At 50.2% G+C, this 23,636-nt stretch overlaps 1 protein-coding gene across 1 annotated transcript in view; it reads left to right on the top strand.

Moving 5' to 3' along the window:
- The window catches only part of ADAM9 (ADAM metallopeptidase domain 9), a 764,238-nt gene that overhangs the window by 476,743 nt on the left and 263,859 nt on the right, over nt 1-23,636 (top strand). Inside the window, exon 11 of the mRNA XM_085634568.1 lies at nt 23,221-23,354. Coding sequence (XP_085490694.1) covers nt 23,221-23,354 — 134 coding nt within the window. The remainder of the gene's footprint in view (nt 1-23,220; nt 23,355-23,636) is intronic.

Here is a 23,636-nt window from a genome sequence, read left to right as displayed (position 1 = left end):
CATTTCGTCTAGAGTGGGCTCAGGCCTCCTGTGTGCCTTTCCTTCAATACCACTCCTGCCCAGAGTTCTCAAGATGATCAGGAACGACTGGGCCCAAATTATACTTGTGGCGCCAGATTGAGTTCGTAGAGTCAGGTATCCTGAGCTGTTGACCACGAGCACAGGTCTTCTGATCAGGCTGCCTCTTCAAGAGGATCTTCTGTCATAGCAACAGGACCGGGTTCTACACCCAAACCTGAAAACATTTTGCCTTTATGCATGGAGATTGAGCGCCGCCAGTTGACAGCTTTCGACCTTCTGCCCAAAGTCTGTAATGTTATCTTGCCAGCCAGACGTTCCTCCCACCAAAACGGTACACGCCTGCTGATGGAGCAAGTTTTTGGCATGGTGTACAGACAGACAAGTTAATCCTCTTTCTGCACCCCTTTCCCAAGTTCTACTGTCTATTATTACATTGGCCCAGCAGGGCTCTGCTTTCTGCACTTTGAAAGGCGATCTGCCATCTCTGCATTTCTGCAGTTGCCACATCAGCCATCTCTCTTGATATTCCCTATTGTACAAAAGTTTTTGAAATGTGTCTAACACATGTTCGCCCCTGCGCCCTTCATTATGCCACAGTGGGATCTTAATTTAGTCCTCACATTTCTAATGTGTACTCCTTTCAAGTGTTACACAACTGTCCTATCAGGCTCCTTACCATCACAACGGGGTTCCTAGTGGCAATAACATCTGCACAGAGGGTCAGTGAGCTACAGGTCTTGTCATCTCTTCGTTTGTACCTTACTATCCAGACAAACTGGTCCTTTGGACTAAAGCATCCTTCCCATGAGGGTGATAACTCCCTTTCATGTAGTCCGGTCCTTCACCCTGCCTTCCTTGTATGCTCTGCCTCATCCCTCTAAAGAAAAAGAGAAACTCCTTTGGCTGGACCCAAAAAGAGCCTTGTCATTCTACTTTAACCGCACAAAATAGTTCCATGTGGAAAATCAACTCTTTGTGGGGAACTTTGGAGTCAAAAAAGGGAAGACGGTGCAGAAGCGGACTATCTCACGATGAATTGTGCGCTGCATCTAAATCTCCTATGCATTGGCCAAAAAGCAACCTCCTGAGGGAATGCGTACTCACTCCACCAGAGCCAAGGCTGCGATCACTGCTTTAGCTCATGGAGTACCTGTTCTGGATATCTGTCAGGTAGCAATGTGGGCCTCCCTGTACACATTTATAAAGCACTACTGCCAGTCAGGTCCTGCGAGACGGGCACTTTGGCGTTTCGGACCTACGGGCTTTTCTTCTATAAATTAGTATCGCTGTCCCACCTCCAAGGAGATATTGCTTGGGTATCTATTCTAAGGTAAGGAATCTGCGTCTCTATCAAATGAACAAATTACTGACCTCCGGAACCGCCTTATCTGATAGAGACACTAGCTGCAGATTCTTCACCAACCCACCCATCCTCCCCACTCTGCAAATGAATTTCAGAGTAAGGGACTGTTCCCCTTTAAGGACCCTTGTTTTTACACACCATTGGTCAATGTTCTTCATTACTCTGCACTTCTAAAGTAGAACGTCGCAAAAAGAAACTGTCAGTGCGCTGGGTCACCTGTGTAGGCACCACACACAAGACTTCTGGCATGGACAACACTTACGATACCATGCATAGCTGAACAACTCCACCTACCGGCGCACAGGGGGTCCAGTCTGATGGCTGGGAATCTGCAGCTAGATATTGTCCCTACCAGATAAGGCGTTACTGAAGGTAAGTAACTGATTCATCAGACATTATGCTTCCTTTATGAAGAATCTAGCCTCACGATGATTCTGGGGCATTGAGCCCAATGAGGCGTACTGACTTCAGGTTCAATTTAATTTTTATATAACCAGTTAAAGTATTGTGCAATTAAAACATTTAGTTAATTAATCTAGTATTTGAAAACAGAAGATAAAAATGATAGGCGGTGAAGCCGAAACAACAGGATTGTGAGGGCTATGACTTGTTCCGGAAATTGAGACGGAGAATAAAAAAGATAAGGAAATTAGAACAAGATTTCAAGAAAGGTTCCGGTAAGGGGTGATGGAAACGAAACACATTGTCACCATTTGAGCCATTATGCACGGCCTTAGGATCTCGCCTTTATTTTGACTATATTGGCTGCTCAGCTCATCTATTTGTCCGACGGCACATGTTTAGCTCATGGTCAAAATGACTTGTCGCTCATAACATATGGTTTATTGTACCTTATTGAAGATCACATTGGATTCCAATGTCTTATCCTCTGCGATCAGCCTCTGGGGTCCTCTTGCCCCACTCTTAGCTTGTATGATGGTTGATGTGAGAAATTGGCATAAAAAATGGTGTTTGGTACTTTTGTTTATTTCAAGCCTCCAACTACACACCTACGCTCTCAAGGTTGGTCATTGCTGGGGAAAACTCTTTCAATTTATTGGTCCGTAAATTCTTTTTTAATTTTCCTCCTGTCCCAAGCATAGCCAGGTTGGTAAAGAAATACAACGTTTGATGAACCTGCATAGTGTATGGACCAGATTTAACTGCAGAGTGCTATTAAAGGATTTGACATTGGAAATTTTGCATACTTTTTCCTGCAGAGGGACACATTTTAATTTTTGTGTTTAATTTAGAAGCTCTTGCAACAATATTTTTTCAAATTCATCATCGTGGTAATATTCAAGTGTTTACGTTACAGAGGGTATATCAGGGTGCTCCGTCGCATGATTTTCAAGTATTTCAGTTTTACTAGATCATTTATCAAGGATGAACTTCACTCAAACCTCTTAAATGATTAAAACATTGGCATAGCCAATAGGTCTCGCTTGTGGGACCTTATAAGTATTTAGTTATGCAACTGTTGTGTGGTTGTGTGTGATTGTAGTTGTGTGTGTGTGGTTGTGTGTGCTTGTGGTTGTGTGTGATTGTAGTTGTGTGGTTGTGTGTGCTTGTTGGTGTGTGTGTGGGTGTGATTGTGTGTGTGTGTGTGTGTGGTTGTGTGTGTGTGTGATTGTGGTTGTGTGGGTATGTTATTGTGTGTGTGTGGTTGTGTGTGGTTGTGTTTGTGGGTGTGTATGTAGTGGTTGTGTGTGTGTGGTTGTGGGTAGTTGTGGTCGTGGGGTTCTGTGTGTGTGGTTCTGTGTGGTTGTGTGTGTAGTTGTGGTTGAGTGGTTGTGGTTTCGTGTGTGGTGTGTGTGTGGTTGTGTGTTTGTGGTTGTGTTTAGTTGTGGTTGTGTGTGTGTAGTTATGTGTGTGTATAGTTGTGTGTGTGTGTGCGGTTGTGTGTGGATGTGGTTGTGTGTGTGAGTGGTGTGTTTGTGGTTTTGTGTAGTTGTGTGTTTGTGGTTGGGTGTGGTTGTGTGTGGTTGTGTGTGTGTGTGGCTGTTGGTTGTGCTGTCTGTGAGTGGTTGTGTTGTAGTTGTGGGTGTGTGTGGTTGGGTGTGTGTGGGTGTGTGTGTGTGGGGGGTGTGGTTGTGTGGTTCTGGTTGTGTGTGGTTGTAGTTATGTGTGTGTGGTTGTGTGTGATTGTAGTTATGTGTGTGTGGTTGTGTGCAGTTGTGGTTGTGTGTTATTGTGTGTGTGGTTGAGTGTGTGTGTGGTTGTGTGTGTGGATGTGTGTGAATGAATGAATGAATGAATGGAAACTTATAATCGCGCTACTTAGCCCGAAGGCATCAAGGCGCCTAAACAAAACAGTTAGAAAAAGAGGCAGATCATATCTAAGCGTAGGCCTTGGCAAAAAGCCAGGTCTTAAGGGCCTTCCTAAAAGCCAGCGCCGAGGGAAGAGATCGTATCTCCAAAGGCAGGGAATTCCACTGCCTAGGAGCGAGAGTTGAGAAAGCTCTACCTCCCCACTTAGCTTTACGTATCCTAGGCACTGAAAGCAGAAGCTTATTTGACGACCGGAGAGTTCTAGGGGGAATGTAGGGGACCAGCAAATCCTTCATACCACCAGACCGATTAGTTGCCAAAGCTCTATAAATCAGAGTCAGGGACTTGAAGGATATCCTGGACTCAATGGGGAGCCAATGTAAGGTCCTTCTTGCCTGATGAGCCATGGCCCGTTTGGGCAGGTCCAGGACCAATCTAGCGGCAGCATTCTGCACCATCTGAAGACGGGTCACCAAGCCCTTATTGATGCCCAAATAAAGAGCATTGCAATAATCAAGTCTGGACCCAATCAGTGCCAGGACAGTATGTTTCCTGGCCTGGAAAGACAGATAGTGCCTGATCCTCCGTAAGATGTTTATCAGTCCCCAACAGGTGGAGATGGTCCTGCTTACCTGTTGATCCATCCTCAAAAGGGGATCGATCAGAACGCCTACATTTTTGGCCAGGGTCGACGGTGTAGGGCACACCCCCATAGAGGGCGGCCACCAATCAGCTGACCAGAAATCCTCCTTTCCCCCGAACACCAGAATCTCTGTCTTTTCCCCATTGAATTTCAATGAATTACCCACCATCCATTGAGCGACTGCCTTCAAACAGTTTTAAAATTGGAGGCAGCCAGGATAGTGGGTTGGGTAAAAGACAGCAGAATCTGTGTGTCGTCAGCATAAGAGATTACCTCCATCCCAAAAGATCTAATGAGCCTGGCCAGTGGGGTAACATAGATGTTAAAAAGGGTCGGACTTAAAGCCGACCCCTGAGGGACCCCACAAAGCACAGGAAGGGATGGAGACAAGAAATCCCCCAGCTTTACCCTCTGTTCCCTCTGATTAAGGAAGGATGTCAGCAGACTGAGTGCTGTGCCCTTGACCCCGATCTCCCTCAGCCTTGATGTTAATACTGAGGGAGACAGGGTATCAAAAGCAGCCGAGAGATCCAAGAGGATGAGGAGAGTAGTCAGTCCCTTATCAACCCTGGTGCGAATGGTGTCAAGCACGATAGTAAGGGCAGACTCGGTGCTGTGTTCTCTCCTAAAGCCGTGCTGCGAGTGGTCCAGCTTATCATGGGCTTCCAGAAAATCAACAAGATGCTTATTTAGATGGATTTCCAGCATCTTGGCAGGAGCTGGAAGCAACGAGATGGGGCGAAAGTTTTTAAGCACACCCGGGTCAAGAGAGGTTTTTTTTAAGAGAGGCTTGACCACCGCTTTCTTCCACTGAAGGGGGAAGGTCCCTTCCTTAATTGCCCCATTCATCACACCCAATAAGGGTGGAAGAAGACAGTCTTTACACTGTTTGAGGAGTTTAAGGGGGCAGGGGTCTAAGGGGGAACCCGACCTAACCTTGGTCAAGAGGCATTCAAGATCCAGTAGGGAGAGAGAAGGAAAACTAGACAGACTTCCAGAGGGCACCTCCTCAGATAAAGATGACGGAGCACAGTCTGTGGGGATGGATAGAGTCACCCTTTGTAGCTCCAGTGCTGAATAAATATCAACAATCTTGGTGTTAAAGAATTGTGCAATATCATTACACAGCTGTTGTGAGCTTACCACCGGGTCTGGCACCTTTAGTGAGGTGAGCGTGTCCACGATTTTAAAAAGATCTTTAGGTGAGGAAAGTGAGGCGGTGAGAGAGGTGAAATATTCTTGTTTGGTTTTTATTACCTCCTTCTTATATAACCTCAACAGAGTTTTATGTCTGTCCCTCTCACACACGTACCCACTGGACCGCCAACGACGCTCCTGTCGCCGTAGTCCCTGCCTAAGTAGTCTGAGTGGTTCCGAGAACCAAGGGGCAGAGGGAGTTCTTCTGGCCGAATAGCACAAGATGGCCGGTGCAAGTTCGTCCAGGGCTATGGTAACCCCGTTCTCCAGCCTTTCCACCGCCGATGTTACCTCCTCCCCCGGGGCAATCAAAAGCCCTGCAAGCTTGGGAGCGAGTAGATTATTAGATAACTTTTTTAAGTTTTTAAGTTACGTCTTCGTGTGTGTGATTGTGGTTGTGTGTGTGGTTGTGGTTGTGTGTGTGTGTGGTTGTGGTTGTGTGTGTGGTTGTGGGTGTGTCTGTGGTTGTGGGTGTGTCTGTGGTTGTGGGTGTGTCTGTGTGGTTGTGTGGTTGTGGGTGTGTGGTTGTGGGGGTGTGGTTGTGTGGGTGTGGTTGTGTGTGGTTGTGGTTGTGTGGGTGTTTGGGTGTGTGGCGGTGTGTGTGTGTGTGGTTGTGTGGGTGTGTGGTTGTGGTTGTGTTTGTGGTTGTGTGTGTTGTTGTGTGTGTGCTTGTGGTTGTGTGTGTAGTTGTGGTTGTGGGTTGTTGTGGTTGTGTGTTATTGTGTGCGGTTGTGTGTGGGTGTGGTTGAAGTTTTAGTCACTACTCAAAATGAAATCCATTTTATCAGCGTTGCCAGTGCTCCTTTATGTTTAATGCCCTAAATGAAACACAATGTTATAAGCATCAAAGGGCTGGCCGAGAAGGGAGGGGGGGAATGCGAGGAGCAGAGGGCAATGCGAGGAGCAGAGGAGCCAGAATGAAACTGACGAAAAGGAGCCAGAATGGAAGTGACGAAAAGGGAGGAGGGAGATGCGAGCAGAGCATCAAAGGGCTGGGCGAAAAGGGAGGGGGGAATGCGGGGAGCAGCTGTGCACGTGCACGCCATCGTGCACTCAAGCTTGTAGCCAGCAAAACTATGTGGGTAGAACTTTGAAAACTCACCTACTAAAGTCTCTCCGAGCAGCGCATGCGTGCTGACTCAGCAAAACCTAAAAAGGCATGGAAATTGAAAAGGTAAAGTGATGTTACCTCCTACCTCTCAACTGTCTCCCAAAACTGCCTGTAATTCTGAGCCCCCACCCTCCTCAGTTCTGTCTTTTCCCCAAAAAAATTCACCTTCTGCAATATTTGTTTTTGTATTAATCTTCACCGCAATGACAAAGACTGCCTGATCCTTTTTGTCTATGACCCTGAGGTCACGTGACACAAGAGCTCTGTATACAGATTGGTATGTAACAAATGTTAGTGATCGAGTGAAGGCCCTTGGAGTGCATAGATTTCTGTGATTAAGCACTGCCAGATAGCTTTGGGTTAATGTTATTGTCCATAATGTCTCAAACATACAGTGGTTGCAAAGCTGCTTCTCTCCTATAGATCTATTTGTTGGCGCTGGTAAAGAAACTAAACTGCAGCATTACACAATAGCCCACTCAGATGTAGTGTTCTAAAACTTTGAAATGTTCCCTTACTAAAATGCAGGGTTGGATTGGTAACGCGGGCACTCGGACAATGGCTGAGGGGTCGGTATCCGAGTTCCAGCGGTGTGCTGCTTTTTGGGGCAGCCTGGGGGTCCGATTTGGGCGATTTCTGCATTGTTCGGATGCCGCCAGTGGCCCAGTCGGTGTCTGAGTGGCCTTTCTGGAGGTAGATAGGCGTCCATTACCTCCCTTTTTATCAACGGCCAGAGGTTTCACTCCCTTTCTATGGGCCGGCCCATTAATTAATGCATATTCATCGGGGTTAGGGGGCCCTAGCAAATGTGGTCTCACTTGTTTTCAGGTGTGTTTCACCAGTGTAAACGAATCAGAGCATTTTGTTTTTACACAACCCCCCCCCCCCCCCCCCCCCCTTTTTTTTTCTTTTAATAACATTTCGGCGAAGCAGTGTTTTGCGGAAAGGCAATATAAAATGTGAGCCACTTTTTTTTGCGTGCCCAGGACGATTTTTAATCCCAATCCAACCCTACTGAAATGACAAGTTAACTGACTCTTTTAGTCCACGGTCTCCATATTTTTTTTTGAGGGCTACTTCTGCTCAGGGAAAATCACTCCACTGTATAATAATGACTTCAGAAATGTTGAGAAAAGCATTATCAATATGCGGTGCCTCCAATATGACTAATCAAATAACACCCGGATCAGCAGACACCCTCTGTTACAAAGTACATAGCCACAGCAATAAGTCTCCCAACTCAACTTGAATTACCATTCAACTATAGGCTTGGAAATGTGATTATTTTGTCTTATAACAATCTCACTTTCTATCAAATACCACTTCCATTTTGGGCAAACAAACATAATTTTTTACATTTCTTTTCTGAAAGAACCAGGAAACGTTTTGTCTTCAAAATACTAGTTTTCGTTTTTGCCCATTACTTTTATTTCATTTTTGTTCATTATTAGTATGCCAAGGGGAGACCACCATTATGTCAGGGGTGGCCAAAATTAGGTTAGTGATGCTCATAATATGTCAGTGACAGCTCATGGGTGCAACTACCAAGAAAGCCCAAAATATGTCAAGGATGACAGTTATCATGCCAGAGCCATAATTGTGCCCGGAATGAACACGGTTGTATCAGAGATGGAACCAGGATGATAAACAAGCCCTTGACACCTGCCACATCTTCCATGCAGCAACATTGTTTTTCAGGGAAATGTCAAACAAACATACATGTGCACACATGCATACACACACAATGATACATGCACAGTGAGGCTTTGAAGAGGATCTCACCTCTGCATCCAGCCCTTCCTTTCCTCAGCACTTGGGCTGTTCATGCACCCAACTCACACACTTTCTTTCTGGGTCCTGCTGGCCCACACTTTTTTGTAATATTTTGTTTGTTAAACATTTTTTTGCCATCTTAACAACAAAAATACATCCAACAAAACTTGCCAGACAACGTTGTAATGCAGCCACAATCTGAAAGAAACACGTTAGTTAGATTCCTCACCTTAGAATATCCCCAGGCGTCAGACTGGATCCGGAAGATTTTTCGTCAGCAATACCCCTTGCGCGTCGCTAGGCGTCGTCTGCGGCTCCGCGTCCGTCGTCGGCGTCGTGCGCCGGAATGACGTCGTCGGAGTACTTAGACGCCGCCCTCGTGCGCTGACGTCAGTTCTTCTTTTTTCCGCGCCAGTAAGCGCAGATCCGGGAGAGCTACCCCTTTAGTCAATTTTTAGGTCTCGGCTGCGAAGGCTGCGCTTGCGCAGTCTCGCTCCGAGATTTAATGACTTTGAGTGACTTTGAGAAGAGGGGCTTGCACCCGCCCCTCTTCTCTCCTGTTCTCCATTGGCTGGCCTCTTAAATGCTGGCCAGCCACTGGAGAAGAGGTCCAGTCACTCCGTTGAAGCCCCGTCCTTTTCGGATCGGGGGGCGTGTTTTTTCGTTGCTTTTCGCAGGGCGTGTTTTTCTCTCCTCCAGCCAATGGCAAGAGGAGAGAAAAAGAAACACGCCCCCGAATCCGAAACCGAGGCTGCGTTTCTCCGAGGCAGTTCTTCTCTGCCTCGGAGAAAGGCGGTGGTGTCGCGGCGTTGCTCCCTCACCTTAAATTGATTGACGGGACTTGCAGCCATCTAACTCATTGTACATTACGCCACTTAATCTTGGAGAGAAATGTTCGTAAAAAAACTGCACAGCACACATGGCTTCAAGTTGAGGACGTGCTTTCCGATCAAGCAAGTACGCCACTCCGTCCCTATGCATTTTAAACCCCGTTTTAAGGAATAGACGTGGTTTAGGGATGTTCTGTTTTTTACTACAAACGAATATGGAAAGTTTTCTAAGGCCCCCACGCTCCACCTCCGCGTGCTGCTCAATGGCGAGGTTACCAAGGTTGTCTAGTTTTCATTGCACCTCATTTCCCTTTCTTCCACTCTCGTAGCTCTTTTTCATCTCTTCTTTCTCTATTTGCCACACTTCCCTGGCTTTCTATGACTTCTTTCTGATGGAAGACTGGTGGCTGATACGCTTGCTTGCGGGGCGATGGTCAGACCTGGGACAGCAGCATGAGTGGGTTATTTGTGTAAATCTACCTAGTGAAACCCCTCGGCTGAGATTGACCGCGATTGTGTGAGATCACCCATGCGCACTGGTGCTACGGGAGAGCGCTTCGATCAGGGTGAAGCCCAAACATGGTGTATGGATGGCAGCCGGCCAACAATAGAGACCCAGGGGGTCTGACTGCAGCGGCCCGCAGGCGGGGGGCTTCAGAGCGCTGTCGATTGCTGACTGGAGCAGAGTGGTGTCTAAGCAGCGTCTCACAAGCACTCACCGATGCTGTGTAAGGGTGTGACTCTGCTCAGTTTCTCTGAACTGTGCGAAAAGTTCATACAAGCTGTAGTCATCGTATGGGCATTTGGCACAGCTTATTAAATGTAGGGTAAGCATAAGACGTCGGGTACCATTTAAAAGGAGTGGCGTGAATACGTGACATTAGACATACTTATGACAGTGGGTAAGCTTCAGTGGCCATGTACACATTACCTTGTGAGCGATTAAATCAGACATCATAGAGAGGGTGTCCGTCTGGACCATCAGGGGCCGCTTACAGGAGGCGTCGAGGCATGTGACGTCACACAGAGGGGGTGAACTTAAAACGTTAGGGGTAGGTTACAGGCGATGGCACGTGAACCCGACATCAGACAAAGTTCTCGGAGGGGGTGGGGGGTGTTTACAAGAGGCGCCGAGTGAGAAACACTAGACATCACTTCCTCGAGCCCCTCTGTAAAGGAGGCGCTCGGTCGAGCTGCATGGGCGCCAGCCTACGAGCACTCTGTGAAGTGCGGAACATCCTCTGCAGCTTATTTCAACTGTAGGAATGCCAATGAAATGGTAAACAGGCTGATAAGAGCAACCAAAAGAATCGTACACTTTGTATTACTTTTTGGGAACAATATGTGCACGCCGTCCTGCAGGAGTTTGGACTTCCTTTGTTTGCAATAAAGGTTTTATTTTCCCATTCTGCTTTAAAACAACAAGGAGCACACCAGGCTACAGTTGTTGGACCTTCATTTAGCATCCCCCAGCCACGATCTAAGCTGAAATGTTGGGTGCTTTGGAGAGGGTGGGGAGATGACGTTTCTCATGCAAATGGGGGTGCGAGATGAAAAACACAACTGAACTACCTACATCGCCACACCAGAAGGCTGCTCAAGCCCCTCGCCAGTTCCCTGTAGCTTATCTGGGTGTTAATAACTTAAGCGACAACGTCCCACCCACAAAAAGGCTTCTCCCGCGCTTCTTCTCTACCACCAGCTATAAGACACAGATCCGCAAAGTCCATCCTCCCCCTACTGCTTCGGAGAGGACATACACAATGACATCTTCTTTCAATTAAAATACGAGCTCTTGCCAGGAAGAGTAAAGAACAAGCATTTACAATGCAACGGTCTCGGCATTGTGAAAGTTAGAGCTATTGGCATTGCTCTTGACATTATTTTTGTTTATGTTTTTGTTTTTACAACATTTAAAGAAACGGCATTGTCATGAGCAATGCCAATAGCTCTAACTTTAACAATGCCGAGACCGTTGCATTGTAAATGCTTGTTGACTAACTTTTTTGATCCTTTTTGATCCTGTCTCGACTCCGGTGCCGGTAGGATGCCTGGTTTTAAAGCCTGTACGGACTGTAACCGCTTGATGTCGGTTACGGACCATCACCGCCGGTGCCTTTACTGCTTGGGCCTCGATCACGACGCGGAGTCGTGCTCGGACTGCAAGGCCCTGACCTCGAAGGCTAGACGGGAGCGGTCCCGTAAGCTTCTCGAGATTCGCCACTCGGCTCCGCACGCCTCTTGATCCCGGTCCAGGAGGAGGTCCAAGTATCGGTCGCGGAGCCGCAGCCGACGTCACCATCGGTCGTCGGGATCCAAGTCTTCGGGTAAGTCGAAGCATTCCAAGAAGTCCAAGAGGCGACACCGCTCTTCGGACTCCCCTCGCCGGTCGCGCGACTCGGCCGAGGATCAGGGTGGTTCCACCCCCGCGGCTCCGGCGGAGCCGCAGACGCCGCGCACGTCCCCATACCCTCCGGTCCCTGGGACTAACGCGACGCCGGCGGAAGTCAGTGCCTTCCTCTCGGCCATGAGGAACCTTGCTCTGCCGTCGGCGCCCGCTGGTGCGCCTTCGGGCCCCGCGGACCCGACTGGGCTGCCTTGCCTGCCGGTGGCTCCGGCCCCGGCGCCGTTGACGGCTCCGGCCTCGACGCCGCAAGCGCCCGTGGGACCCGTTCTCGAGTCCCCGCCGACGCCGGTCGACCTCGTCACGCCTCCTCCGCCGGCGTCGACATCGGTACCACCCCCGACGCCGACGTCGACTCCGCTCGACGTCGAGCCCCGGTTCAGTCCCACTCCGGGCCCGGCGCCGGTACGGCGTCGATGGACGCCGCGATCGGCGCCGCTAGAGACACATTATGTCTACCGCCCGGCTCCGTTACTTTCTCCTCTATACCAGGAGTCGGATGATGGGGACAACTGGGAGGGATCCGAGGATCCTATGGCCGTTCAGGCTCAACTGTCCCAGGACTGGGCAGATGAACTGGGGGAGGCCAGTGGCCTGGATACCTCTCCACACACTGGATTTGTCTCTCCTCCGACTGTGGCTTCGGAGGAGGGCGCTGCTTTCTCTGTGGTGCTGCGCAAGGCGGCCGCAGCCCTTGGGCTCGAGCTGCCTGCCGTGGCTGTGAGGACTAACGTCCTTACTGAGGTGCTTCAGTCTGCAGCAAGCTCCACTGAGCCTCTGCTGCAATTCAATGAGGCCCTCATTGACGTTCTGCAGGGCACCTGGTCCAAGCCCTCCACAGTTCCTCCTGTGGACAGGAACGTCGCCAGGCGCCACCGCCCTGCTCCGGGCGACCCCAGTTTTCTGTCCCAACACCCTACCCCTGAGAGCCTGGTTATCCAGGCCTCCACCTCCCAATCCTCTTTCCCGACCGCCCCGCCGGACCGGGTTTCCAAGAGACTAGAACAGTTTGGCAAGAAGCTGTTCTCCTCCCTTAGTTTGGGCCTGCGGTCTTTGAACACCGCTTGTCTCTTGGACCGTTATTCCCACTCTCTGTGGGATGCGGTGGAGGACGCGCTGCCCCTGTGTCCGGAGGAGGTCCGGACACGACTTACCCAGGCTCTGGCCGATGGGAGGGATGCCGCGCGACATGCTATACGATGTGGGCTTGACACCACGGACTCGCTGGGTAGGGCCATTTCCACCACAGTGGCGCTTCGACGTCACGCCTGGCTGCGGTCCACGTCATTTTCGGGCGATGTCCAGAGCACTCTCATGGACATGCCCTTTGATGGCACTCGCCTTTTTGGCGAGTAAGCGGACAGTGCGCTGAATCGCTTTAAGGACTCCCGGGCTACGGCCAAGTCCTTGGGCCTCTCGGCCCCGCGGTCGCAAACTTCCACCTTTCGCCCCTTTCGTGGCCAAGGAAGGGGTGCCTCCTCACGTGCGCCTAGCCACCAGCCGCAGAACCAACCTGCGCTCGGTCGCGGACGTGGTTTCTGCCGAGGCGGTTCTGGAGGACGACGAGGTCAGCCCACATCCACCCCGGCAGCATCCGCCTCAAAGCCTTCCTAGTCCGAGCTTTCAGGCCCATTCCACGCCAGTGGGCGGCAGAGTTCGCCATCACCTGCTCCACTGGCGGTCCATCACATCGGACAGGTGGGTGCTGCAAATCGTCCGAAGGGGCTACTCCCTCCCCTTCGAGACGACCCCTCCAGCCATGCCACCGCAGCACCACCGTATCTCGGGGGATCATTTGAATCTTCTCCACGAGGAAGTTTCGGCCCTCTTGGCCAAGGGGGCCGTCGAGCGCGTTCCGAGCCCAGAAGTAGGTCGTGGTTGTTATTCCCACTACTTTCTGGTTCCCAAGAAGGGCAAAGGGGGCCTACGCCCTATCTTGGACCTCCGGAATGTCAATACCTTCCTCCGGAAGGAAAGGTTCAAGATGTTAACTTTGGCTCAGGTTCTAGCTGCCCTAGACCCCGGAGACTGGATGGTAGCGTTGGACTTGCAGGACGCATATGTCCACATCCCCGTCCTGCCGGCCCACCGGCGTTACCTGCGATTCACGGTGGGCCCAGAGCACTTTCAGTTTACCGTGCTCCCCTTCGGCCTCACCAGTGCCCCTCGGGTGTTCACGAAAGTGATGGCGGTGGTCGCAGCTCATCTGCGCAGATCAGGGGTTCCAGTCTTCCCCTATCTCGACGACTGGTTGTTGAAGGCGGGCTCGCCCCAGACAGTCATCTCCTGCATTTGCTGGGATTTTCCATCAACGTGCCGAAGTCACACCTGAGCCCCTCTCAGAAGCTCCTCTTCATCGGAGCGGTTCTCGATTCGGCGCAGTGCCGGGTCCATCCACCGGAACAGCGGGTCCGGGATATACAGGCCCTGATTCCCATCTTTCGGCCTCTATCCTGGGTTTCGTTCAGGCTAGTGTTGCGGCTTCTGGGGCTGATGGCCTCCTGCATCCTACTAGTGCATCACGCCAGGCGGCGCATGCGGGCTCTGCAGTGGGACCTGAAGTTTCAGTGGGCCCAGCATCACGGCAACCTGTCCAACCATGTCTTGATCTCGGAGGGCACTGCACAGCAGTTGCAGTGGTGGCTCACGGACCGCGATTGGGTCAAGGGCAAGAGCCTCTCCCTTCCCCAACCGGAGCATGTCGTGGTGACGGATGCGTCCCTCCTGGGATGGGGTGGCGATATGGGAGAGGCGGAGATCAGAGGCCTCTGGTCTCCGGCGGAGTCTCGTCTCCACATCAACCTGTTGGAGTTGAGAGCGATCCGACTTGCACTGAAAGCCTTCCTTCCCTCTGTCAGGGGAAGTGTCGTGCAGGTGTTCACGGACAACACCACCGCCATGTGGTATTGCAACAAACAGGGCGGGGTGGGGTCGTGGACCCTTTGTCTCTGCGCCTCTGGACATTGCTGGAACACCAGGGCGTCACCCTGGTGGTTCAACATCTGGCGGGCTCTCTGAACGCCAGAGCAGACGAACTCAGCCGCCGGTGCATGATGGATCACGAATGGCGTCTGAACTCCGAAGTGGCGCAAGGTCTCTTTCAGCAGTGGGGAGAGCCTTGGTTAGATCTATTCGCCACCGAAGAGAATGCGCAATGTCAGCAGTTCTGCGCGTTGGAATTTCCAAGGCGGCACTCGCTCGGCGACGCTTTTCGTCACGAGTGGAGTTGCGGTCTGTTGTACGCCTTTCCGCCTATACCACTTCTGCCCAGAGTGCTGAAGAAGATCAGGCACGACCGGGCCCAAGTCATCTTGGTGGCTCCGGATTGGGCACGAAGGTACTGGTATCCCGAACTACTCAGTATGTTGACCGATCCTCCGATACGTCTGCCCCTTCGGGAGGATCTTCTGTCGCAGCAGCAGGGGACGGTCCTCCACCCGAACCTGTCCAGCCTCCACCTCCATGCGTGGAGATTGAGCGGCGGCAGTTGATGCCATTTGACTTGCCTCCTGAAGTCTGTGATATCATTCTGGCAGCCAGGCGTCCCTCCACAAAGACGGTATACGCCTGCCGGTGGAACAAATTTGTGGCATGGTGCACAGCAAAGGCTGTGGATCCCCTTTCCGCCCCTCTTTCTGAGGTTCTCCTCTTTCTTCTTTCTTTGGCCCAGCAGGGCTCTGCCCTGGGCACCCTGAAAGGTTATCTTGCTGCCATCTCTGCCTTCTTGCGGCTTCCTGATCAGCCTTCTCTTTTCAAGTCCCCTGTAGTTACACGCTTTCTAAAAGGCATTACTCACACATTCCCTCCTGTCCCTTTTGTAATGCCTCAGTGGGACTTGAATCTTGTTCTCACATTTCTAATGTGTGCTCCCTTTGAGCCTCTTCATAATTGTCCTCTTCGTCTGCTGACGCTTAAGACTGCTTTTCTGGTAGCCATCACCTCGGCTAGACGGGTGAGTGAGCTCCAGGCTGTATCTTCAAAGCCTCCTTTTCTCTCTGTTCATCCGGACAAGGTTGTCCTTCGGCCTCGTCCCTCCTTTCTTCCGAAAGTGGTGACTCCATTTCATCTTGGGCAGTCTGTCACCTTGCCCACCTTCTTTCCGCCTCCGCATCCTTCCAAAGAGGAAGAGAGGCTCCACCATCTGGACCCAAAACGTGCGCTCTCCTTTTATTTGGACCGCACAAAGCAGTTCCGGGTGGACGACCAACTTTTCTTTGGATACGTGGGTGCTAAGAAGGGGAAAGCTGTGCACAAACGGACCATCTCTCGGTGGGGCGTTTTGTGCATCAAAATTTGTTATTCCTTGGCAAAAAAGGACCCTCCTGTTGGGCTGCGCGCCCACTCTACTCAGGCCACAGCGGCTACTACTGCTTTGGGACGGGGTGTCCCTTTGCAGGACATCTGTCAGGCGGCGACGTGGGCTTCGCTACACACGTTTGCCCGGCATTACTGCCTTGACAGCCAAGTCCGGAGGGATGGCTTCTTTGGCCGTTCTGTCCTCCAGGACTTTCTGGTGTGATATTGGTTCGCAGACCCACCACCGGGGATGGTATTGCTTGGGTATCTATTCTAAGGTGAGGAATCTAACTAACTTGTTTCTTTCAGATGAACAAGTTACTTACCTTCGGTAACTATGTATCTGTAAGAAACATTAGTTAGTTAGATTCCTCACCGACCCACCCATCCTCCCCGTTCTGCGAACTGACATCTAGGGTTAAGGTTATCCTTTTCAGGCCCCTAGATTTTATTTTTGGCACCAGTGTCGGTCTTTGCATGGCTCTGCGTTCCTGGCGCGGAAAGCTATGTACAAGAACTGACGTCAGCGCGCGAGGGCGGCGTCTAAGTACTCCGACGACGTCATTCCGGCGCACGACGCCGACGACGGACGCGGAGCCGCAGACGACGCCTAGCGACGCGCAAGGGGTATTGCTGACGAAAAATCTTCCGGATCCAGTCTGACGCCTGGGGATATTCTAAGGTGAGGAATCTAACTAACTAATGTTTCTTACAGATACATCGTTACCGAAGGTAAGTAACTTGTTCTACAGTATGCTTCCAGGCGCCATACATAAAAGAATAAAGTGCAGTAGTCGTCATGTCTATTACAGAGTAGGAAATGTAAGCGATTAGATGGGACACAGGAGGTCCGGGGGCCACCACGCGCGGCAACAACGCCAACTAAAGCAAGTATAGGGGTATACATAGGCAGTAGTCAAAACCGTTACAGGCGCCACCCCGGTAGTGTGAGTAACAGAGGAAGGCGTCACCCCCGACCGACCCCCACCCCAACCCACTTCAGAGTGATCATTCATGCGAGATAACACCCGTCGCCCCTACAACCCGACGCTCCTGAGCCCAACTCACAAATGGATCCCAGATATCGCGAGGCCGGGATGCAGACGGCATCAACTCCCAGTACGTGTTCAGCTGCGTGTACCCATACGTGATATCAGCTAGCCAGCCTTTCACTGTGGGCACTCTCCGTCTACCCCAATGGATCGCCACTTGCCGTTTGGCAAACAGTAGAAGCATCGCATGTAGTTTGCGCGATGCTGGCGGAGTGTGTCTTACATATCCCAGAACCCCAAGCAGAGGGGATGGGGCATCCGAGCGACCCAGAATCTGGTTCACCATAGTAAAAACCTGAAGCCAATAGTTTTTTAATTTCGGGCAGGACCATTCTATGTGTAGAAAGGAAGCCGAGGGAGACCCACATCTCCAACACTCATCCGTCTCACGAAGCCCCATTCTGGTTCTATAAAACCTATGCAAGTATTTGAAATGTATGAGCCGCAACTTGTAGTTGGGCGAAAGCTCAGTAAGCTGCCCACAGCAGAACTCCCACTGTTCCTCAGATAGCGTGGGTTGGAGCTCATCGTTCCAATACAGTATGGATTTAGGCGTTACCACCTGTGCCGTGTTTTGCATTTGACGATATATACGAGTTACTAGCCTACGTGATGATGGGGAACTCACCACCGCCTCTAGAGCCATAAAAGTTGGCGGGGCTCAGGGAAGTCGCCTGAGAGTGCTCGGCATGCCGCTCGCAATTTATGATACAAGAAGAGTTCAGAAAAGGGCACCGTGCTGCCCTTCTCGGGCACAGGTGGGGACATGAACTTGCCGTTGGGGAAGAGGTCCACAAAAGTGCGGCGGTGCAGCTTCTCAACTAGGTGACCAGCCACTCCATCAGCAACACATGGTAGCATCGGGTTATGCAACAGAGGGAGCGAGGGGGCATATAGCAACGGAACCTTTGCTCTTTTACGCAACTCCTCCCATGCCCACTGTAGCGTCCCAGCTGTGTCTACATCAGCTTTAGGGCGTTTCACCGCGGCACATATCGCCACGTTCAAAGGAAGGGGCGCAACAGCGTCACGTTCCACTGCCACGTGAGGTTGAAAGGGAGTCGGGTGGGTTCAAAAATGTAGAAATTGAGCCTGAGCACAGAGTGCATATAACTTCATATCTGGGGACCCCAAGCTGCCCTGTCTCAATGGGAGCGATAGTATATCCCAATGCAATCTAGCCTGACCGCCTGCCCATGCCAGTCTCACCAGGTGGGATCTCAGGGTGGCAAAGAAATGCGACGTAAGCAGTATAGGTATATTGACAAATAGATATAGGAATTTGGGCAGTATAATCATCTTAGTCAACGCAACCCGCCCTGTAAGAGACAGGGGCAGGGAAGCCCAGAGCTTCACTTTCTCGCCCAGCCACACAATCGCTCTGCCATAGTTAAGATTCCAGATCTCCTGAAGGCTCCGACTGATCCAAATCCCCAAGTACTTAACCTCATCTGCCTCCCAGCGCAGGGGGTATTCGGAAGACACCTCTGGGGTGCTATCCATCAAGGGGAAGATTACCGACTTAGACCAGTTCACAGAAATGCCCGCGAGGCCTTCAAAGCGGACAAACTCCCTCAATAGTGGATCCAAATTGTCCGCAGGATTTATAAGATAAAGGGTCACATCGTCTGCGTTTAGCGAGATGAGCAGGTTCCGAGAACTGAAGCCTATACCCCGAGCTGTATGATGTTGTCTAATTCTGGCCGCTAGCGGTTCCATGGCTATAGCGAACAGCAGCGGGGAGAGGGGGCAGCCTTGCCTAGTGCCCCGCGCGATAGAGAACGGTTCAGACACCATGCCGTTCACCCGCACCCTGGCTTTGGGTAAGGTGTAGAGCAAGCAGATTTTCCTAATGAGCAGTGCACTGAAACCCATCCTGCCTAGTATATTGAATAGATAGGGCCACTCAAGAGTATCAAAAGCCTTGGTGGCGTCCAAAAACTATCGCAGCCCTGACATCGGGGTGTAGGTAATGCAGTGCGGAGAAGATCGTACGTAGGTTATGGGAGGTTGCTCTACCCGGTATGAATCCTGATTGGTCGGGGAGTGTGATCATCGGCAGCAATGGCTGCACCTGGTTCGCGAGCAATTTGGCCAGGATCTTAACATCTACATTTATCAAAGATAGGGGCCGGTAGGAGTTCAGGTCATCAGCCGGTTTATCCGGCTTCAGCAGCGTGATAATCAGCGCCTCGCGCATGGTCGCATGCAACACCCCCTTCTCCAAGGCATCCTCATATACCGCCAGCAGCCTGGGCGCCAGTTCATCCACATATGCCTTATAGAATGCTGTGGTCAGCCCATCGGGCCCCGGCGCCTTGTCAGGCAGTAGACTCTTGATGACCTGCGCCACATCCCCAGCGTCAATCTTGAGGTCCATGTATTCTCTGTGATTATTATTAAACCACACCAGAGCAATAGAGTCCAAATAGGATTCAAGCCCCTACGGGCACGTATCTTGGGCTTTTGTATATAAGTTCGAGTAAAACTCCAAGAATGCCCCTACGATTGCCCCTCTGTCATGAATCACTTCGCCAGCCCTCTTGCGGATTTCGTGAATGTATGTCGCGGGGCGCGGCGGTCTGAGCATGCTTGCCAAGGCCTTCCCCGGTCTCCCACCCTCGACGTAACGCCTCGCCTCTGCATATTTCCCTAGAAATTTTACCTCCCGCAACGCCTCCTCTTCGTATGCCAATAACTTGGTTTTCATCAGGCCTGCCACCTCCGCCCCACCAGTATCAAAGAAGGTTTGTTCGAGTTTTTTTATATCAGCTTCCAGCGCTGCCAGTGTGCCCCGTTTTGCCTTCAGCACCCCCGCCTGCCGGGCAATACACTGGCCCCTAATGACAACCTTAAAGGCTTCCCATAGAGATGCCTCCGTATCGACTGATCCCGCATTGCGCTCGAAATAATCAGTAATATCCGACCTTATCTCCTCTTTAAAGGCATCATCCAGCAGGGCATGAGGCGGGAGCCGCCACGAGAATGCCGGGAACGGGCCACCAGGAATTAGCAATCTCAACATGCAAGGGGTGTGGTCCGACAGGGAACGGGGCATATGCTCTACCTGTACAGTCCACAGGGCAACGTCCCGCGACACCAGCCAGTAGTCCAGGCGGGACCAAGCGTTGCAGTGAGCTGATATACAGGTGCCCTCCCTCACCCCCTCATGTCTGCCACGCCACACATCAACAAGTGCGCCGTCTTCCAGTATGTCCCTCAGCGCGGAACTGGCCATCGGGTTCAATGCTCGGGCCACCCCTTTTCTGTCTACTTTGTCGTCCAGCACCGCATTAAAATCACCCCCCCAAATAATCGTATTGCAGCCCGTAGCTTTCACCTGCCCCCAAAGCTTATGAAAGAAAGTGGGGGAGTCGGTGTTGGGACCATACACAGCCACAAACACCACCGAGACGTCACACACCATTCCCTGGACTAAAACATATCTGCCTTCCGGGTCGCAGTGAACAGAACCCTCTCTCCAGTCCAGCACCCGTCTGATCAGTATCGCAACCCCACGGGCATAGTTGGAATAGATAGCCGAGTAGACATGCCCCCACCTAGCGTGCCGCAATCTTTGTGCCGGGGCAGTGTTCAAGTGCGTTTCCTGCAATAGGCAGACATCCACAGAATGGCGCACCAGGTATGCATGCACCAACCTCGCCTTCCTATGATCATTCAGCCCCCGCACATTCCAGGTAAGACAGTTCAATGTTTTATCTACCCTGGGCATTTCCCACTAACAGTTGTAAAGCACATCAAAGCGGTGAGACAATGGCAATTCTGTACGCAGAGGACACCACAGAGATAGCATACAATAAAAATCCTGGCATTGAACAAAACATTAAACCCAACCATCCTTCCCCCACCCACTCCAACCCCCCAACCGGGTCGTAGAATATCCATCCCCCAAAGGAACCCCAAATAAACAGTAAGTAAGGAAGGGAACATTCCCGAGGGTGGGTTGGCTATGCCGGCTTCTACCCTGTATGTACCAGGGTGGCCAGAAAATCTGCAGGGGATACGAGTCGCCCAAGACCGAAGGATCAGGAGCTACACAGTCCATAGGATAGTAGCGATTGGAACTCAGGGTCGCACAGCTTCACATCCCAGTAGATCGGAAAGGAGTCCCCAGCCAAGCAGGAGTCACTACCCTAGAGGAGTAGCATACAAGGCTCAAAATCAATCATTGTCGCTCAGCCTGCCAGCAACTGCCGCCGGCGCACCCCGGGGCCCCTTAGTGGACTTACTCCCCACGTGTTTGGCGAATTTCATCGCCGCCTTAGCGTCTGTAAATATGTGGGAAGACCCCTCAAATGACACCTTTAGCTTGGCAGGGTAGAGGAGCGAGTATGGAATCTGTGCCTGCAGAAGAGCCCGTTTTGCCGGAAGAAATTCCCGCCGGGCAGCCTGGACAGCCGGGGTGAAGTCAGGGTAAAAGGAGATATTATTGCCTTTATGCGTGATGTTCACTCTTTCCCTGGCTAGTTTCAGGATTAGATCACGATCCTGATAGTTCAAGAGTCTCGCAATTATAGGCCGGGGCGGTGCTCCAACCGGGGGCCTCTGCCCCAGCGACTTGTGCGCCCTCTCAACCGCAAACACCGTGGACAGGCTAGGGTCAAACAGTTCGTGCAAGAGTTCAGTGATGTACGTTTCCATTTTAGAGATTGCAGTGGTCTCCGGAATACCCGTGACGTGACCTCTTGCTCCTGTTCTGGCTACTGTGACGCTTTTCTGTCCTTTTCCATTTTTCACACACATAGCATGACTGATAGAGTGGGGCCTACAACATGTCCAATCTCTTTGTGACTTTACTAGATTGAGAATGGATACATATGGTCATGTTAAGGCCCCATAGGCCAATACAGTTAGTGTTTGTATCCTATTATGAGGCCCTTGCTTTGATTTAGATAGCTACCACTCCGAGGGTCTTGAACCCTCTGAATAACTAGGGTGATTTTCACTTTGGAGAGCTACTTTGGAAGCTTCCTGTAGCTTCGAGCTACTTGTTGGATGCCCATAGTAATCGAGAAACAGTGAGGGTGGGTTATTGGTGGGTGACTGATAAAACCTTTGAGGTATATCTGTCAATTGTTTTGTGTTGACATTAAACTTCCTATTTTTGTCTTGTATTTAATATAATAAAAATAAGTTAATCTTCCCCAAGTCTAAGATTGTTCAAAGTCTTTCCGTTATAGTACATAAAGATCATAAGAGATTTGTTAACTTTCATGCAGCATTTAATGTAACACACTTAAAGGACTTATGAACTATCTGTAAATCACTGACAATCAAACTGTACAATAATCTATGCAGAACCTGTTTTCAGTTTAAAGTGCCAAATTAGCTGTGAGAAATTTAGCAGTTTCAGTGAAAAAGGAAGTGGATGTTGACCAGTTAATTTCTTAAAACTACGTAATACGTCCATGACCTTACAGATCATTAAGCAGACTTCACAAAAACGTCAGGCTAGAAGCTCTACATCTCAGAGATTTCAGAATTTTAAATAATGTATAAGAAAAACATTAACTTAATATCAAACAAATATGTCTGGGTTCAGATTAATCAGTTTTTGAAATCTCTGTGGCGTCTGTTTGGATCTGGAAAGATCTTCAACTCTTAAAAGTGGTACCACAGTGACGGTTGCTGCTGTGTACTATAAGTGTAGCCCCCAATTTGACATATTAGCTCCTTAAACATGCCAGCAGCTATCAGTAACCTTAGTTAATTGTTTCTGTGCACCACAGATGCCAGAATCCTTTTATTTTTGGGTGCAAGTGATTTTTTGACGCACTAAGCTAAGTGCATTCATCGTATGTTGGTCTCTAACACCAAGACTACTACTTGTGGAGTTTAGAGTTCAGAATCACTGCAGATGCATGTCGTTTATGACAAATTCTCATTGAGAGCCCAGAAAGAAAGATGGGCAAAACATTCTGTGCCCCAACTATTGTCTCTTCCGTGGAAGAAAGGAGATGCATCTTGTTCTTTGTTTTTTTGTCCTGGCAGAAGTTAAGCTTAACTGAGGTTATTGCTACTGCGTAGTACTTTTATGGATCTAGTACACCACGTCTGTTGGTGACCTCTGTACCACTCTACTATTGGAGCCCATGACACTATATTCTGCCCAGCTGTGGCACTGAAGATTTCTTCTAGATGTAGTCTACTTGAGGGCATGATTAATATATGGAAAATTGTTGTGTTCTGACTTGATTTTGCATTAAATTGTAGTAACCTGCTTTGGCTTCATTTTCAGTTCTCACACAACAATGTCCAGTCTTTTGCATCCATTGTTGCTCATGAGCTTGGCCATAACTTAGGAATGAACCATGACGACGGAAGGATTTGTGATTGTAAAGTATCAGCCTGCATTATGAATTCTGGAGCCACGTAAGTGCATTCTTATTATTATTGCTATTTATTTTTTACAGAGCTGTTACTTTATATTTTTACAGACTAGATAACACATATTTCTTATTGTGCTATGAACATTTGCTCCATGTGTTCCTGTAGGCTGTGTGCATTTCTCCTCACAATCATTAGTTTTTACATTCAAACAAACCCTCCAGTTGTGACAAAGTAAAGATTGTGATCTAATGGCTGTTTTCTTATACATCATTTAGAGCTTTCAGTCTTGAGTGTAATGCTGACAGCAGTTGCGTTGCTGTTTTT

The sequence above is a fragment of the Triturus cristatus genome, chromosome 11 (assembly GCF_964204655.1).
Source record: "Triturus cristatus chromosome 11, aTriCri1.1, whole genome shotgun sequence".
NCBI lineage: Eukaryota > Metazoa > Chordata > Amphibia > Caudata > Salamandridae > Triturus > Triturus cristatus.
The sequence above is the reverse complement of the archived record's forward strand: the minus strand, read 5'-3'. Positions and strand labels throughout refer to the sequence as shown.